Source organism: Rana temporaria (assembly GCF_905171775.1).
Source record: "Rana temporaria chromosome 9 unlocalized genomic scaffold, aRanTem1.1 chr9b, whole genome shotgun sequence".
Lineage (NCBI taxonomy): Eukaryota > Metazoa > Chordata > Amphibia > Anura > Ranidae > Rana > Rana temporaria.
Window position 1 is genome coordinate 10,988 of NW_024404478.1, and position 14,509 is coordinate 25,496.

A 14,509-nucleotide genomic window follows, 5' to 3' on the forward strand; every position below is an offset into this window, starting at 1 on the left:
GAGCAGGAACTACATTGGAACGTCTTACCTGCAGGGAGGGAGCAGGAAGGACATTGTAACGTCTTACCTGCAGGGGGGGAGCAGGAAGGACATTGGAATGCCTTACCTGCAGAGGGGGAGCAGGAAGGACATTGGAACGTCTTACCTGCAGGGGGGGAGCAGGAAGGACATTGGAATGCCTTACCTGCAGAGGGGGAGCAGGAAGGACATTGGAACGTCTTACCTGCAGGGGGGAGCAGGAAGGACATTGGAATGCCTTACCTGCAGAGGGGGAGCAGGAAGGACATTGGAACGTCTTACCTGCAGGGGGGGAGCAGGAAGGACATTGGAACATCTTACCTGCAGGGGGGGAGCAGGGAGGACATTGGAACTTCTTACCTGCAGGGGGGGCAGGAAGGACATTGGAATGTCTTACCTGCAGGGGAGGGAGCAGGAAGGACATTGGAACGTCTTACCTGCAGGGTGGGGGGAGCAGGAAGGACATTGGAACGTCTTACCTGCAGGGTGGGGGGAGCAGGAAGGACATTGGAACTTCTTACCTGCAGGGTGGGGGGAGCAGGAAGGACATTGGAACGTCTTACCTGCAGGGGAGGGAGCAGGAAGGACATTGGAACGTCTTACCTGCAGGGGGGGGCAGGAAGGACATTTGAACGTCTTACCTGCAGGGAGGGGGGAGCAGGAAGGACATTGGAACGTCTTACAAGCAGGGTGGGGGGAGCAGGAAGGACATTGGAACTTCTTACCTGCAGGGTGGGGGGAGCAGGAAGGACATTGGAACGTCTTACCTGCAGGGTGGGGGGAGCAGGGAGGACATTGGAACTTCTTACCTGCAGGGTGGGGGGAGCAGGAAGGACATTGGAACGTCTTATCTGTAGGGTGGGGGGAGCAGGAAGGACATTGGAACGTCTTACCTGCAGGGTGGGGGGAGCAGGAAGGACATTGGAACCTCTTACCTGCAGGGGAGGGAGCAGGAAGGACATTGGAACGTCTTACCTGTAGGGTGGGGGGAGCAGGAAGGACATTGGAACGTCTTACCTGCAGGGTGGGGGGAGCAGGGAGGACATTGGAACTTCTTACCTGCGGGGGGGGGGCAGGAAGGACATTGGAACGTCTTACCTGCGGGTGGGGAGCAGGAAGGACATTGGAACGTCTTACCTGCAGGGTGGGGGGAGCAGGGAGGACATTGGAACGTCTTACCTGCAGGGTGGGGGGAGCAGGGAGGACATTGGAACGTCTTACCTGCAGGGGGAGGAGCAGGAAGGACATTGGAACGTCTTACCTGCAGGGGGAGGAGCAGGAAGGACATTGGGGGTCACAATGGGATTTATTACCTGGGACTCGCATTATCCGAGAGGAAATTTCTGCTCTTTCTTAGTTTTCTGGAAACACAAATTCTGAAATTTCTATAAAATCCAATGTAAGAAAAGTCATTTGTATAAAGAGCAAATCCATGATAAAAAATTTATTTCATGCACGATGGTTTTGCATAACATTGCACATGCATCTTTGCGTCAGGCATATGAAATTGCATACAATGCGGTTCTTTGTTCTCAGAAATGTTTCCTGATTTTCCAAGTCCCGGCATTAAATTCACACATTTTGTTCTTTTGATTTCCATATAGATTATTAAATTAGAAGAATCTTTTGATACACTGATAAGTACAACAGAACCTCAGATGGACGGTCAGTAGAAGCCAAGGTGGTGTCATGTCAGATGCTGGTTCCGGGTTCACGAGCATGCCAATGGAAACAGCAAAGGTCCTTGTCTTGTGATTCATGATGTACAATATGAAGACCAGTCAATGTGACCGGCGCCGCTTGGAGTGCAAGCATCAGTCCATATACAAAAAAGCAACCCAGAGCAATTCATTTTACACTTTAAAATGTTAACATTTTGCTACATAATGTATGTAAAAGTAAAGAGATTTAAAAGAAAATAGATGTATTTTTTGATTTCTCAAGATAATTTTGCAATTCTATTTTTCTTAATTTAGCTTTTTTTTTTTTTTTACATCATGCAATTCATGCGAAATAAATAAGAGATTCCTCTACAGTTTTACATTTCAGCCGTAGAAAAAGCCTGCAGCAATCTAACATCACCCGACACCGCGAGTCCTTTATAAGCGGCTTGGCGGAGTTGTGTTTGTCCGGGTTGGGTCCGGGTGACGTCTCCAGCACATCCTCTCAGGGCACCGTGGCTGCCTCTCTTTGCATATTTAGCAATGACAAGATGCTCTTTGCAAAAACATGCCTGTAAAGAATACAATCAATACTTAACACTCGTCCAACTTGATGAAAATTGATAACGATAGAAGAAATAAAGGAGAGCCACATGCAGAGGCAGCCAAATCTTCTCCAATGGAGCCAAGTTAATATTTCCATGCAGTCAGCAGAACCTCATTGCACCTTAATATTGCTTTCTACTATACCAGGTGCTCATGCATCAATTCATCGTACTGTGCTTGGGCAGACTCTCGCAGGGTTCCTATGGCTCAAAGAATATCCTGAGAAATAATGCTTCTTCAATTGTCTCCAAAATGTCAGCAGCCAGTCAAATCCAATGTTAGAAATGCATCATACTAGCAAGACACTATTGCGCTAGGTGCATTGACCCTTGTCCTATATACTGAGATCATGCAGCATATGGCCCACCAGAGAAATGTAATGCCCGCGTCTGGTCATTTGTCACTATTCCATACTCGGTTAGTGGTTATCAGTAGCACCATGCTGGAAAAGATGCTACTGTAATGTACTGGAGCATATGAACTTAAGAATGATTAAAAAGCTTTTTTTAGACCATTCTCTGATCCATGCTACAAATGGATGGGATAGAGAAGAGAGAGAAGGCGAAGGTGCAGGATGCAGACACCGGAGGGCGCTCTAATACATTCCCAGTTATTTTAGCTAGGACATTTTTGGAACCTTCATTGGGAAGATGGAATGCAAAGTACAGCAGTGGATCAAAAAGTTGAATGGACTAAGAATGAAGTCAACAGTGTAGCCATTTCAGCGGAATTCCCATGCAGTGTTACATGCTGAGAGTCGTATCACTTGGCAACAATATCCAGCGGAGCCAAACTATGGAGAGATTACAAGATGAAAATCACAGAGGATATTATTTAATAAAGCACACAGTACAGATTTGCTGCTGTTCCTCATTATGGACACTGAGAATCCCAGCAAGGAAATCAACACTTGATAATAAACCCGCTTGACTCGTCTTTCCTCTGCTCTGCACTCCCATCTCCCTCAACATGTCTGGAACATTCCAATTTACATGACACCACCAGATATTCTATGCAAGCAATACTGTGACATTGCATGGGCAACTGTTGAAAGGCAGCTGCAATCTAAGGCTCCACATGCAGCGGGCCACCTGCCTGAGGTCCTTCTGTTGCCATAGTGATACCACCCACTTGCTTGCACCTACAACATGCAGTTTTTTTCTTGCTTACACATGCAGAGGACACAAATTGGCAGACAATGGAATCGGATTATGACAACAATAACAATGTTCTTAACAGACATCTAATGGGTTAACAAAAACATTGTCCCAAAAAAACTGGGAATGCCAACGCTGATAATAAGAATGTGAATTGTGTGCGTTTTTTCCATATGCCTCCTCCTGTCCTGCTGCAATGAATTAATAAATGTGTGGCTGTGTGTATATATGTGGATTTCTCCCCTTCATCTGCCAATTATGAGTGTGTATGAATGCCTGCTCTTTGCATGTAGACAGTATGTGAGGAGCAGGCTGCCCCCCCCATGGATAGCAGGGTAACAGTCTAATTCCATGGCAGACATGGCGGCTCATCTACTGGGGAATGCAGCATTGCCTGGTCTAGTGGAAGACATCATGTGTGAATACAACGTTCCTATTGTTCTCATGGACACAGTACTGTTGGAGTTGGCCTTTAATCTTTGTCTACCTACCCTTTCTTACTCCTCCATCAGCCGGACTCGGGTATTCCTCGGGTGAAAGGAGAAAGTAGGGTCCGCCTTTCTCCCGAGTGCTAGACTGGGTGAAGGACAGACCCTCATCGGGCGTTATAGTCTGGTCTATGTGGGGGCAGTCTTCGTTTGCCAATGCAGCCTTGGCCACCTCTCCATTCAGTTTGGAATCTTCAAACATATAATAAGAATTCCATTGGAAAGACTGTTCATTACAGTACAGAAATTAGGATTTGGCACTGACTCAGTCACACTTCATGCAGACCATGGACCGCTTTCTGCTGACCAGACTGACCGTCTATTATGGAGTTAGAAGGAGTTATTCTGCCCAGATCTTATCACTTTATCATTTTTCATTTGACTTTCACAATTAAGTTGATTTTTTTCTACATCACAAAGTTGCATTTTGCCTGCACCTGAAAAGTCACAATATGGCAGCAGGAAGTGTGCCAAGGTCTGCGACAAAGAAATCCACACTCAGACATATTTACATCTAACATTGAAGGAAAGCTGGATTACCGGCGGAGAATGTGATGAACATGGCAAATATGCTGGGATTAGCTGTGTGTGGGAAGTTACATTGTAAGTCAGTCCATCGAGTTCAGCCAAGAAAAATAAAAAAGAACGTATGAATAGAAAATACTCCATATACAACATCCTATATCCAGAGGAAGGCAACCCCCACATAAAGAACGATTCAACGTGGTAAAAACTCCTTCCCGATCCCCTAGGAAGCCAACTGATATTCCGCTGGATCAATAATCAGATGTTGCCTGGATCAATAATCGGATATTCCCCCGGATCAACAATCAGATATTCCCCCGGATCAATAATCGGATATTCCCCCAGATCAACAATCAGATATTCCCCCGGATCAATAATCAGATTTTTCCCCGGATCAACAATCAGATATTCCCCCGGATCAATAATATGATGTTCCCTGGATCAATAATCGCATATTCCCCCGGATCAACAATCAGATATTCCCCCGGATCAATAATATGATGTTCCCTGGATCAACAATCAGATATTCCCCCGGATCAATAATCAGATTTTCCCCCGGATCAACAATCAGATATTCCCCCGGATCAATAATATGATGTTCCCTGGATCAATAATCGAATATCCCCCCGGATCAATAATCGCATATTCCCCCGGATCAATAATCGCATATTCCCCCGGATCAATAATTGGATATTACCTGGATCACCTATCCCTGGTGTGATTACCTATAAATGTAAGTATCCAGGTATATTTTTTACATTTAGAAATACATTCAGCGTTCTTAAAGCAATCTACTGATCTGGCCAGATCCAGTTCTTGATGGAGACTATTCCACATTTTCACAGCTCTTACTGTGAAGAAGCCTTTCCGTATGTGAAATTTAATCTTTTTTCCTCCAGTTGTAAAGCACGCCCCTTGTCCTTTGTAAGTACATAGTTACATAGTAGGTGAGGTTGAAAAAGTCCATCAAGTCCATCCTATGTGTGTTATGAGATGTCAGTATTACATTGTATATCTCTGTATGTTGTGGTCCTTCAGGTGATTATCTAATCGTTTTTTTAAACTATTGATGCCCTATGGTCCATGTACTCCCCCTATGGTCCATGTACTCCCCCCCTATGGTCCATCTACTCCCCCCTATGGTCCATGTACTCCCCCTATGGTCCATGTACTCCCCCTATGGTCCATGTCCTCCCCCTATGGTCCATGTACTCCCCCTATGGTCCATGTTCTCCCCCTATGGTCCATGTCCTCCCCCTATGGTCCATGTACTCCCCCTATGGTCCATGTCCTCCCCCTATGGTCCATGTCCTCCCCCTATGGTCCATGTACTCCCCCTATGGTCCGTGTACTCCCCCCTATGGTCCATGTACTCCCCCTATGGTCCATGTACTCCCCCTATGGTCAGTGTACTCCCCCCTATGGTCCATGTACTCCCCCTATGGTCCATGCACTCCCCCTATGGTCCGTGTACTCCCCCTATGGTCCATGTACTCCCCCTATGGTCCATGCACTCCCCCTATGGTCCGTGTACTCCCCCTATGGTCCATGTACTCCCCCTATGGTCCATGTACTCCCCCTATGGTCCATGTTCTCCCCCTATGGTCCATATACTCCCCCCTATGGTCCATGTCCTCCCCCTATGGTCCATGTACTCCCCCTATGGTCCGTGTCCTCCCCCTATGGTCCATGTACTCCCCCTATGGTCCATGTTCTCCCCCTATGGTCCATATACTCCCCCCTATGGTCCATGTCCTCCCCCTATGGTCCATGTACTCACCCTATGGTCCATGTACTCCCCCCTATGGTCCATGTACTCCCCCTATGATCCATGTACTCCCCCCTATGGTCCATGTACTCCCCCTATGGTCCATGTACTCCCCCCTATGGTCCATGTACTCCCCCTATGGTCCATGTACTCCCCCTATGGTCCATATACTCCCCCCTATGGTCTGTGCCAACGGACCTTACTTTGTACAGTAAACGTTTATAGGGAACTGTGTCAAATGCTTTTTCAAAATCCAGATACACCACGTCTACGGACCTTACTTTATCTAGATACACCACGTCTACGGGCCTTCCTTTATCTAGATACACCACGTCTACGGACCTTCCTTTATCTAGATGCACCACGTCTACGGGCCTTCCTTTATCTAGATACACCACGTCTACGGGCCTTCCTTTATCTAGATACACCACATCTACGGGCCTTCCTTTATCCAGATACACCACATCTACGGGCCTTCCTTTATCCAGATACACCACATCTACGGGCCTTCCTTTATCAAGATACACCACATCTACGGGCCTTCCTTTATCCAGATACACCACATCTATGGGCCTTCCTTTATCTAGATACACCACGTCTACAGACCTTCCTTTATCCAGATACACCACATCTACGGGCCTTCCTTTATCCAGATACACCACATCTATGGGCCTTCCCTTATCCAGATACACCACGTCTACGGACCTTCCTTTATCTAGATACACCACATCTACGGGCCTTCCTTTATCTAGATACACCACGTCTACGGGCCTTCCTTTATCTAGATACACCACGTCTACGGGCCTTCCTTTATCTAGATACACCACATCTACGGACCTTCCTTTATCTAGATACACCACATCTACGGGCCTTCCTTTATCCAGATACACCACATCTACGGGCCTTCCTTTATCTAGATACACCACGTCTACGGGCCTTCCTTTATCTAGATACACCACGTCTACGGGCCTTCCTTTATCTAGATACACCACGTCTACGGACCTTCCTTTATTTAGATACACCATGTCTACGGGCCTTCCTTTATCTAGATACACCATGTCTACGGGCCTTCCTTTATCTAGATACACCACGTCTACGGGCCTTCCTTTATCTAGATACACCACGTCTACGGGCCTTCCTTTATCTAGATACACCACATCTACGGACCTTTCTTTATCTAGATACACCACGTCTACAGGCCTTAATTTATCTAGATACGTATGTACAGGAGAGGAGTGTGGAGGGTATGACAGTGAGCGGTATGTACAGGAGAGGAGTGTGGGGGGTATGACAGTGGGCGGTATGTACAGGAGAGGAGTGTGGAGGATATGACAGTGGGCGGTATGTACAGGAGAGGAGTGTGGAGGGTGTGACAGTGGGCGGTATGTACAGGAGAGGAGTGTGGAGGGTGTGCCAGTGGGCAGTATGTACAGGAGAGGAGTGTGGAGGGTGTGACAGTGTGTGGTATGTACAGGAGAGGAGTGTGAAGGGTATGACAGTGGGCGGTATGTACAGGAGAGGAGTGTGGGGGGTATGACAGTGGGCGGTATGTACAGGACAGGAGTGTGGAGGGTATGACAGTGGGCGGTATGTACAGGACAGGAGTGTGGAGGGTATGACAGTGAGCGGTATGTACAGGAGAGGAGTGTGGAGGGTATGACAGTGGGCGGTATGTACAGGAGAGGAGTGTGGAGGGTGTGACAGTGGGCGGTATGTACAGGAGAGGAGTGTGGACGGTGTGACAGTGTGTGGTATGTACAGGAGAGGAGTGTGAAGGGTATGACAGTGGGCGGTATGTACAGGAGAGGAGTGTGGGGGGTATGACAGTGGGCTGTATGTACAGGAGAGGAGTGTGGAGGATATGACAGTGGGCGGTATGTACAGGACAGGAGTGTGGAGGGTATGACAGTGGGCGGTATGTACAGGACAGGAGTGTGGAGGGTATGACAGTGAGCGGTATGTACAGGAGAGGAGTGTGGAGGGTATGACAGTGGGCGGTATGTACAGGAGAGGAGTGTGGAGGGTGTGACAGTGGGCGGTATGTACAGGAGAGGAGTGTGGAGGGTGTGACAGTGTGTGGTATGTACAGGAGAGGAGTGTGAAGGGTATGACAGTGGGCGGTATGTACAGGAGAGGAGTGTGGAGGGTATGACAGTGGGCAGTATGTACAGGAGAGGAGTGTGGGGGGTATGACAGTGAGCGGTATGTACAGGAGAGGAGAGTGGAGGGTGTGACAGTGAGCAGTATGTACAGGAGAGGTGTGTGGAGGGTGTGACGGTGAGCGGTATGTACAGGAGAGGAGTGTGGGGGATATGACAGTGAGCGGTATGTACAGGAGAGGAGTGTGGAGGGTATGACAGTGGGCGGTATGTACAGGAGAGGAGTGTGGGGGGTATGACAGTGGGCGGTATGTACAGGAGAGGAGTGTGGAGGATATGACAGTGGGCGGTATGTACAGGAGAGGAGTGTGGAGGGTATGACAGTGGGCGGTATGTACAGGAGAGGAGTGTGGAGGGTATGACAGTGCGCGTTATGTACAGGAGAGGAGTGTGGAGGGTATGACAGTGGGCGGTATATACAGGAGAGGAGTGTGGAGGGTATGACAGTGGGCAGTATGTACAGGAGAGGAGTGTGGAGGGTATGACAGTGGGCGGTATGTACAGGAGAGGAGTGTGGAGGGTATGACAGTGGGCGGTATGTACAGGAGAGGAGTGTGGAGGGTATGACAGTGAGCGGTATGTACAGGAGAGGAGTGTGGGGGGTATGACAGTGGGCGGTATGTACAGGAGAGGAGTGTGGAGGGTATGACAGTGAGCGGTATGTACAGGAGAGGAGTGTGGAGGATATGACAGTGGGTGGTATGTACAGGAGAGGAGTGTGGGGGGTATGACAGTGGGCGGTATGTACAGGAGAGAAGTGTGGGGGGTATGACAGTGGGCGGTATGTACAGGAGAGGAGTGTGGGGGGTATGACTGTAACGGGAGGGCCCATGGAATCCAGAAGCTCTTACAAAGTATGAGCCAGGAAATAATGGACATATCTTGGATTGTAATTCACAATATATTCTAGGAGATCTGGAAGAACTATTTACAGGTTGTTGATTCTGAACTCAACAGGTTAATTGAAAGAGTGACTCATTCAATGTGGGAACACAGACTGTTAGGTGTTAATGTCTGCTACTGTGATGTAAATTAATCTAGGATGGCTCCTAAGACCTTTTCATTGTGTGGTGCTAATTGACCCTGTATTGTGTGAAGGGCTATTGATGATACATGTGTATTGCAAGTTAACAGACAGTCTAAAGGTCAAATGTCTGATTTATCAGCTGTAGTTAATTAGCTCATGTAAATTATGTCTACTAAAATAATGTGTATTGTATAGCAGGTGAGAGGAGCCGGGATGTCTACCTTGAAAAGGTCATATCTCGGAGTCACCTTGTCTGAGTAAATGATTAGTTAATTAGCTCATGTTAATTTATGTTTTGGTTACCTCCTCTAACTGTATATAAGAGCCTGATTTTCTCATTAAAGGTCTATTTTCATTTTGAACCTCAAACAGAGCTGTGTGTCTCGTTATTGAGGTTTGTTTGCCTGACTGTGGAGTGTCGATAGCTGTCTTGGGTTTGGAATGGAATATCTTAAATAGATTTGAGCTGTATGCCTGGGGACCCTGTATATGCCATATTAAAGTGACTGAGTCATAATGTTGGGACATACAGTTTAAGGAGATGCTAATGCCAGCCATCTGTCTGTTCTCTGTGCTAGTTGACCCTGCTATTGTGTGAAAATGTCCTGTGTTTACACTTATGATAATGTGTATTGTATAGCAGGTGAGAGAGGAGACGGGACGTCTACCCTGAAAGGTTATATCTCGGAGTCGCCTCGTCTGCGTAAATGATTAGTTAATTAGCTCATGTTAATTTATGTTCTGTTTACCTCCTCTAACTGTATATAAGGTTGTATTCTTGGTCCTAATAAACACTCCATGTTCAGCACACAAACAAGTCTCGTCTCGTGTGTTTGTGAGCAGCTGGAATATCTGGTATCTATATCCAGACTAAGAGGAAGCGTTATATGACGGAAGCACTCAAGCGGAGTGTGGGGGACGTTCCGTTACACAATCTACATGGGAAGATTTTTTTGCTCAGAATAAAGATCGCAATTCTCGCGGTGTGACATCATCTTTCACATTATACTAAAAAATGGGGCTCACTTTACTGTTTAGTGTATTTTTTTATTGCGTTTTTGAAAGACCGCTGCGCAAATACCATGCGACTTTAAATATTGCAACAACCACCATTTTATTCTGTAGGGTCTTTGCTAAAAAATATATATAATGTTTGAGTTCTGAGTAATTTTCTAGTAATAAATTCAGATTTTATCTTGTAAGCAGCAAGTAAAAGGTTTAGTATTTAATTGGCTAAACTTCCCTCATCTACAGACCATAAGGGCACTTTTCACACGGAGCCGCTGGTCACGTTAGCGCTAAAGAGCCCCTAATTTCAGCGACACGTTACCATCGTTTTAGTGGTGCTTTCCGGACGCTAGTGTGGCACTTTGATCTCACGCTATTGGGGAGGCAGTTTACTATTATTAGTGTGGAAGAAGAAATGTTACTTTGTTCACATTTATTCGCCACGTTGTGATAAAACTCGGCAGGCTGCCTGGACTTGTTAGAAAGAATCGTGAAATGCTGTTGTGAAGATCGGGGGGCAATTTCGATTTTCGTGCAGCTCTAATATTGAGGTTTTCTATTTGTTTTTTTTTTTCTATTAGGTGAATGAGATGGGATTTTCTTGATCCATGAATGGGAGATCTCCATACAGCATCATGTAGAGAAGATGGAACACATTATAATGACGGATAGGAATCTTCATGTTGACCGCATTATGGCAACTGTTCTATTGGAGCCTATCCAGTTCAGGGGGCGTGTCCATTCCATGACTGTAACAATCTCAGCAAGTCTTCTGTTGCCATGGTGACAAGCTCAACCATCCCAACTGGTGGATCTGTAACCAGTTCAGTTGTTATCACTAACCCTGGTGACCCAATCACTAACCCTGGTGACCCAATCACTGACCATGGTGACCCAATCGCTGACCCTGTTGACCCAATCACTGACCCTGGTGACCCAATCACTAACCCTGGTGACCCAATCACTGACCATGGTGACCCAATCACTGACCCTGGTGACCCAATCACTGACCCTGGTGACCCAATCACTGACCGTGGTGACCCAATCACTGACCCTGGTGACCCAATCACTGACCATGGTGACCCAATCACTCACCCTGGTGACCCAATCACTGACCGTGGTGACCCAATCACTGACCGTGGTGACCCAATCACTGACCCTGGTGACCCAATCACTAACCATGGTGACCCAATCACTCACCCTGGTGACCCAATCACTGACCGTGGTGACCCAATCACTGACCGTGGTGACCCAATCACTGACCCTGGTGACCCAATCAAAGACCCTGGTGACCCAAACACTGACCCTGGTGACCCAATCACTCACCCTGGTGACCCAATCACTGACCGTGGTGACCCAATCACTGACCGTGGTGACCCAATCACTGACCGTGGTGACCAAATCACTGACCATGGTGACCCAATCACTCACCCTGGTGACCCAATCACTGACCGTGGTGACCCAATCACTGACCGTGGTGACCCAATCACTGACCCTGGTGACCCAATCACTAACCATGGTGACCCAATCACTCACCCTGGTGACCCAATCACTGACCGTGGTGACCCAATCACTGACCCTGGTGACCCAATCACTAACCATGGTGACCCAATCACTCACCCTGGTGACCCAATCACTGACCGTGGTGACCCAATCACTGACCATGGTGACCCAATCACTCACCCTGGTGACCCAATCACTGACCCTGGTGACCCAATCACTGACCGTGGTGACCCAATCACTGACCCTGGTGACCCAATCAAAGACCCTGGTGACCCAAACACTGACCGTGGTGACCCAAACACTGACCCTGGTGACCCAATCACGGACCCTGGTGACAGTCATCTGCTATGTGTGTTATTACCAGAGCAACAGAATTTTCCTCTCATTCACTTTCCAGGCAACGCTTTACTCAATCAAATGCCCCCCCAGACCTTTAATTACTCCCCCCTCCCCTCATAGACTATTCATTTCTGGATCACTTATAAGTAGTCAGTGAGAGAGATGGAAGCATAGAAGGATAATAAAAAAAAGGGGTGACAGATTGTAATCATATCTTGGATATATAATAACCTTCTGTATACCAGTGGGGGACACTATAAGAAGATCGGAAGAAAAATTCTGTCTGAAGAACAATCAGGCGAATATCGGTTTGATAGTAGAGTGCTTTCATCAAAATTCCAACTGTTTGGTCAAAGAAAATTGAAGGTGCAATTGAGAAAATGTTTATCGTACTTGAACACAATGTCCGATTTTAGCTCAATGTGGACAGTAATCGTACAGAAATAATCGACTAGAAAAAAACGCGCATGATCAGAAGCAAAGAGTGACCTGGAAGAAGGTGGCAGCAAACATAAAATAACACTCAAGAAAGAACGTTTGCCTTTGTCATGCGAGAATTTACAAGTTAATACCATTGTCAGTAACATCATGATACTCACCTTCGTGGAAAATCAGACGATCGTTCGTCCGATTTTCTCATAGTGTGTACCCCACTTTAGCTAAGCTTTGTGTTAGAAACTCTATAGGACCAAGCAGCATTTATACATTACATAACAGTCACATACAATAATGTGAAATTAAAGTGGAACAAAACCTTCCAATCCTTTAAAGTCAAGCAAGCTGCAATCTTGATAGGTTGGGGTTGACAGTTCAGTTGAGAGCACAAGCGACTGTGACAGTTATCATTCATGGCATGAATCAATGGGGTTAGTTCTACTTTGACACATGCAAGGTTAAAGTTCAGATCTGCAGATAACATCTTGGGCCAGACCTTGAGCAGGAGTAAAGGGTGGACCTTGGGCCAGACCCTGGACAGGAGTAAAGGATGGACCTTGGGCAAGACCCTGGACAGGAGTAAAGGATGGACCTTGGGCCAGACCCTGGACAGGAGTAAAGGGTGGATCTTGGGCCAGACCCTGGACAGGAGTAAAGGATGGACCTTGGGCAAGACCCTGGACAGGAGTAAAGGATGGACATTGGGCCAGACCCTGGACAGTTGTAAAGGATGGACCACTGGACCTTGAGCCATTCCTGGGCCAGACCCTGGATGGGAGACCAGACCTGGTTATCAAGTCCTGTATTCACAGCAATAGCAACAATATCTACCCCCATTAAGACCTGTATTTAGTGCTTCAGATCAGTTCTCCAGGATGGTTTAAGGACTTTAACAAAGCTGCTCAAAGATTTTCCAATGTTCTACAAATGGTTGGACCTTGAGCCAGACCCTGGACAGGAGTAAAGGATGGACCCTGGGCCAGACCCTGGACAGGAGTAAAGGATGGACCCTGGGCCAGACCCTGGACAGGAGTAAAGGATGGACCTTGGGACAGACCCTGCACAGGAGTAAAGGATGGACCTTGGGCCAGACCCTGGACAGGAGTAAAGCATGGACCTTGGACCAGACCCTGGAAAGGAGTAAAGAATGGACCTTGGGCAAGACCCTGGACAGGAGTAAAGGATAGACTTTGGACCAGACCCTGGACAGGAGTAAAGGGTGGACCTTGGGCAAGACCCTGGACAGGAGTAAATGGTGGACCTTGGGCCAAACCCTGGACAGGAGTAAAGGATGGACCTTGGGCCAGACCCCGGACAGGAGTAAAGGGTGGACCTTGGGCAAGACCCTGGACAGGAGTAAAGGATGACCTTGGGCCAGACCCTGCACAGGAATAAAGGGTGGACCTTGGGTCAGACCCAGGAAAGGAGTAAAGGATGGACCTTGGGCAAGACCCTGGACAGGAGTAAAGGATGGACCTTGGGCAAGACCCTGGACAGGAGTAAAGGATGGACCTTGGGCCAGACCCTGGACAGGAGTAAAGGATGGACCTTGGGCCAGACCCTGGACAGGAGTAAAGGATGGACCTTGGGCCAGACCCTGGACAGGAGTAAAGGGTGGACCTTGGGCAAGACCCTGGACAGGAGTAAAGGATGGACCTTGGGCCAGACCCTGCACAGGAGTAAAGGGTGGACCTTGGGTCAGACCCAGGAAAGGAGTAAAGGATGGACCTTGGGCCAGACCCTGGACAGGAGTAAAGGATGGACATTGGGCCAGACCCTGGACAGGAGTAAAGGATGGACCTTGGGCCAGACCCT

At 47.6% G+C, this 14,509-nt stretch overlaps 1 protein-coding gene across 4 annotated transcripts in view; it reads right to left on the minus strand.

The window, feature by feature from the left end:
* Nucleotides 1–1,447: 1,447 nt before the first annotated feature.
* Nucleotides 1,448–14,509, minus strand: part of LOC120921907 (potassium voltage-gated channel subfamily C member 1) — a 258,805-nt gene continuing 245,743 nt past the window's right edge. Inside the window, exons 3-4 of one of the 4 annotated variants that reach the window (XM_040334410.1) lie at nucleotides 3,934–4,122; nucleotides 1,448–2,251 (exon numbers count right to left, since the gene is read on the minus strand). In XM_040334410.1, the coding sequence (XP_040190344.1) occupies nucleotides 2,217–2,251; nucleotides 3,934–4,122 (224 nt within the window). In that variant the 3' untranslated portion in view covers nucleotides 1,448–2,216. Of the gene's footprint in view, nucleotides 3,079–3,933; nucleotides 4,123–14,509 lie in introns of all 4 variants that reach the window. The other 3 variants (XM_040334409.1, XM_040334412.1, XM_040334411.1) reach the window with 3 other exon arrangements.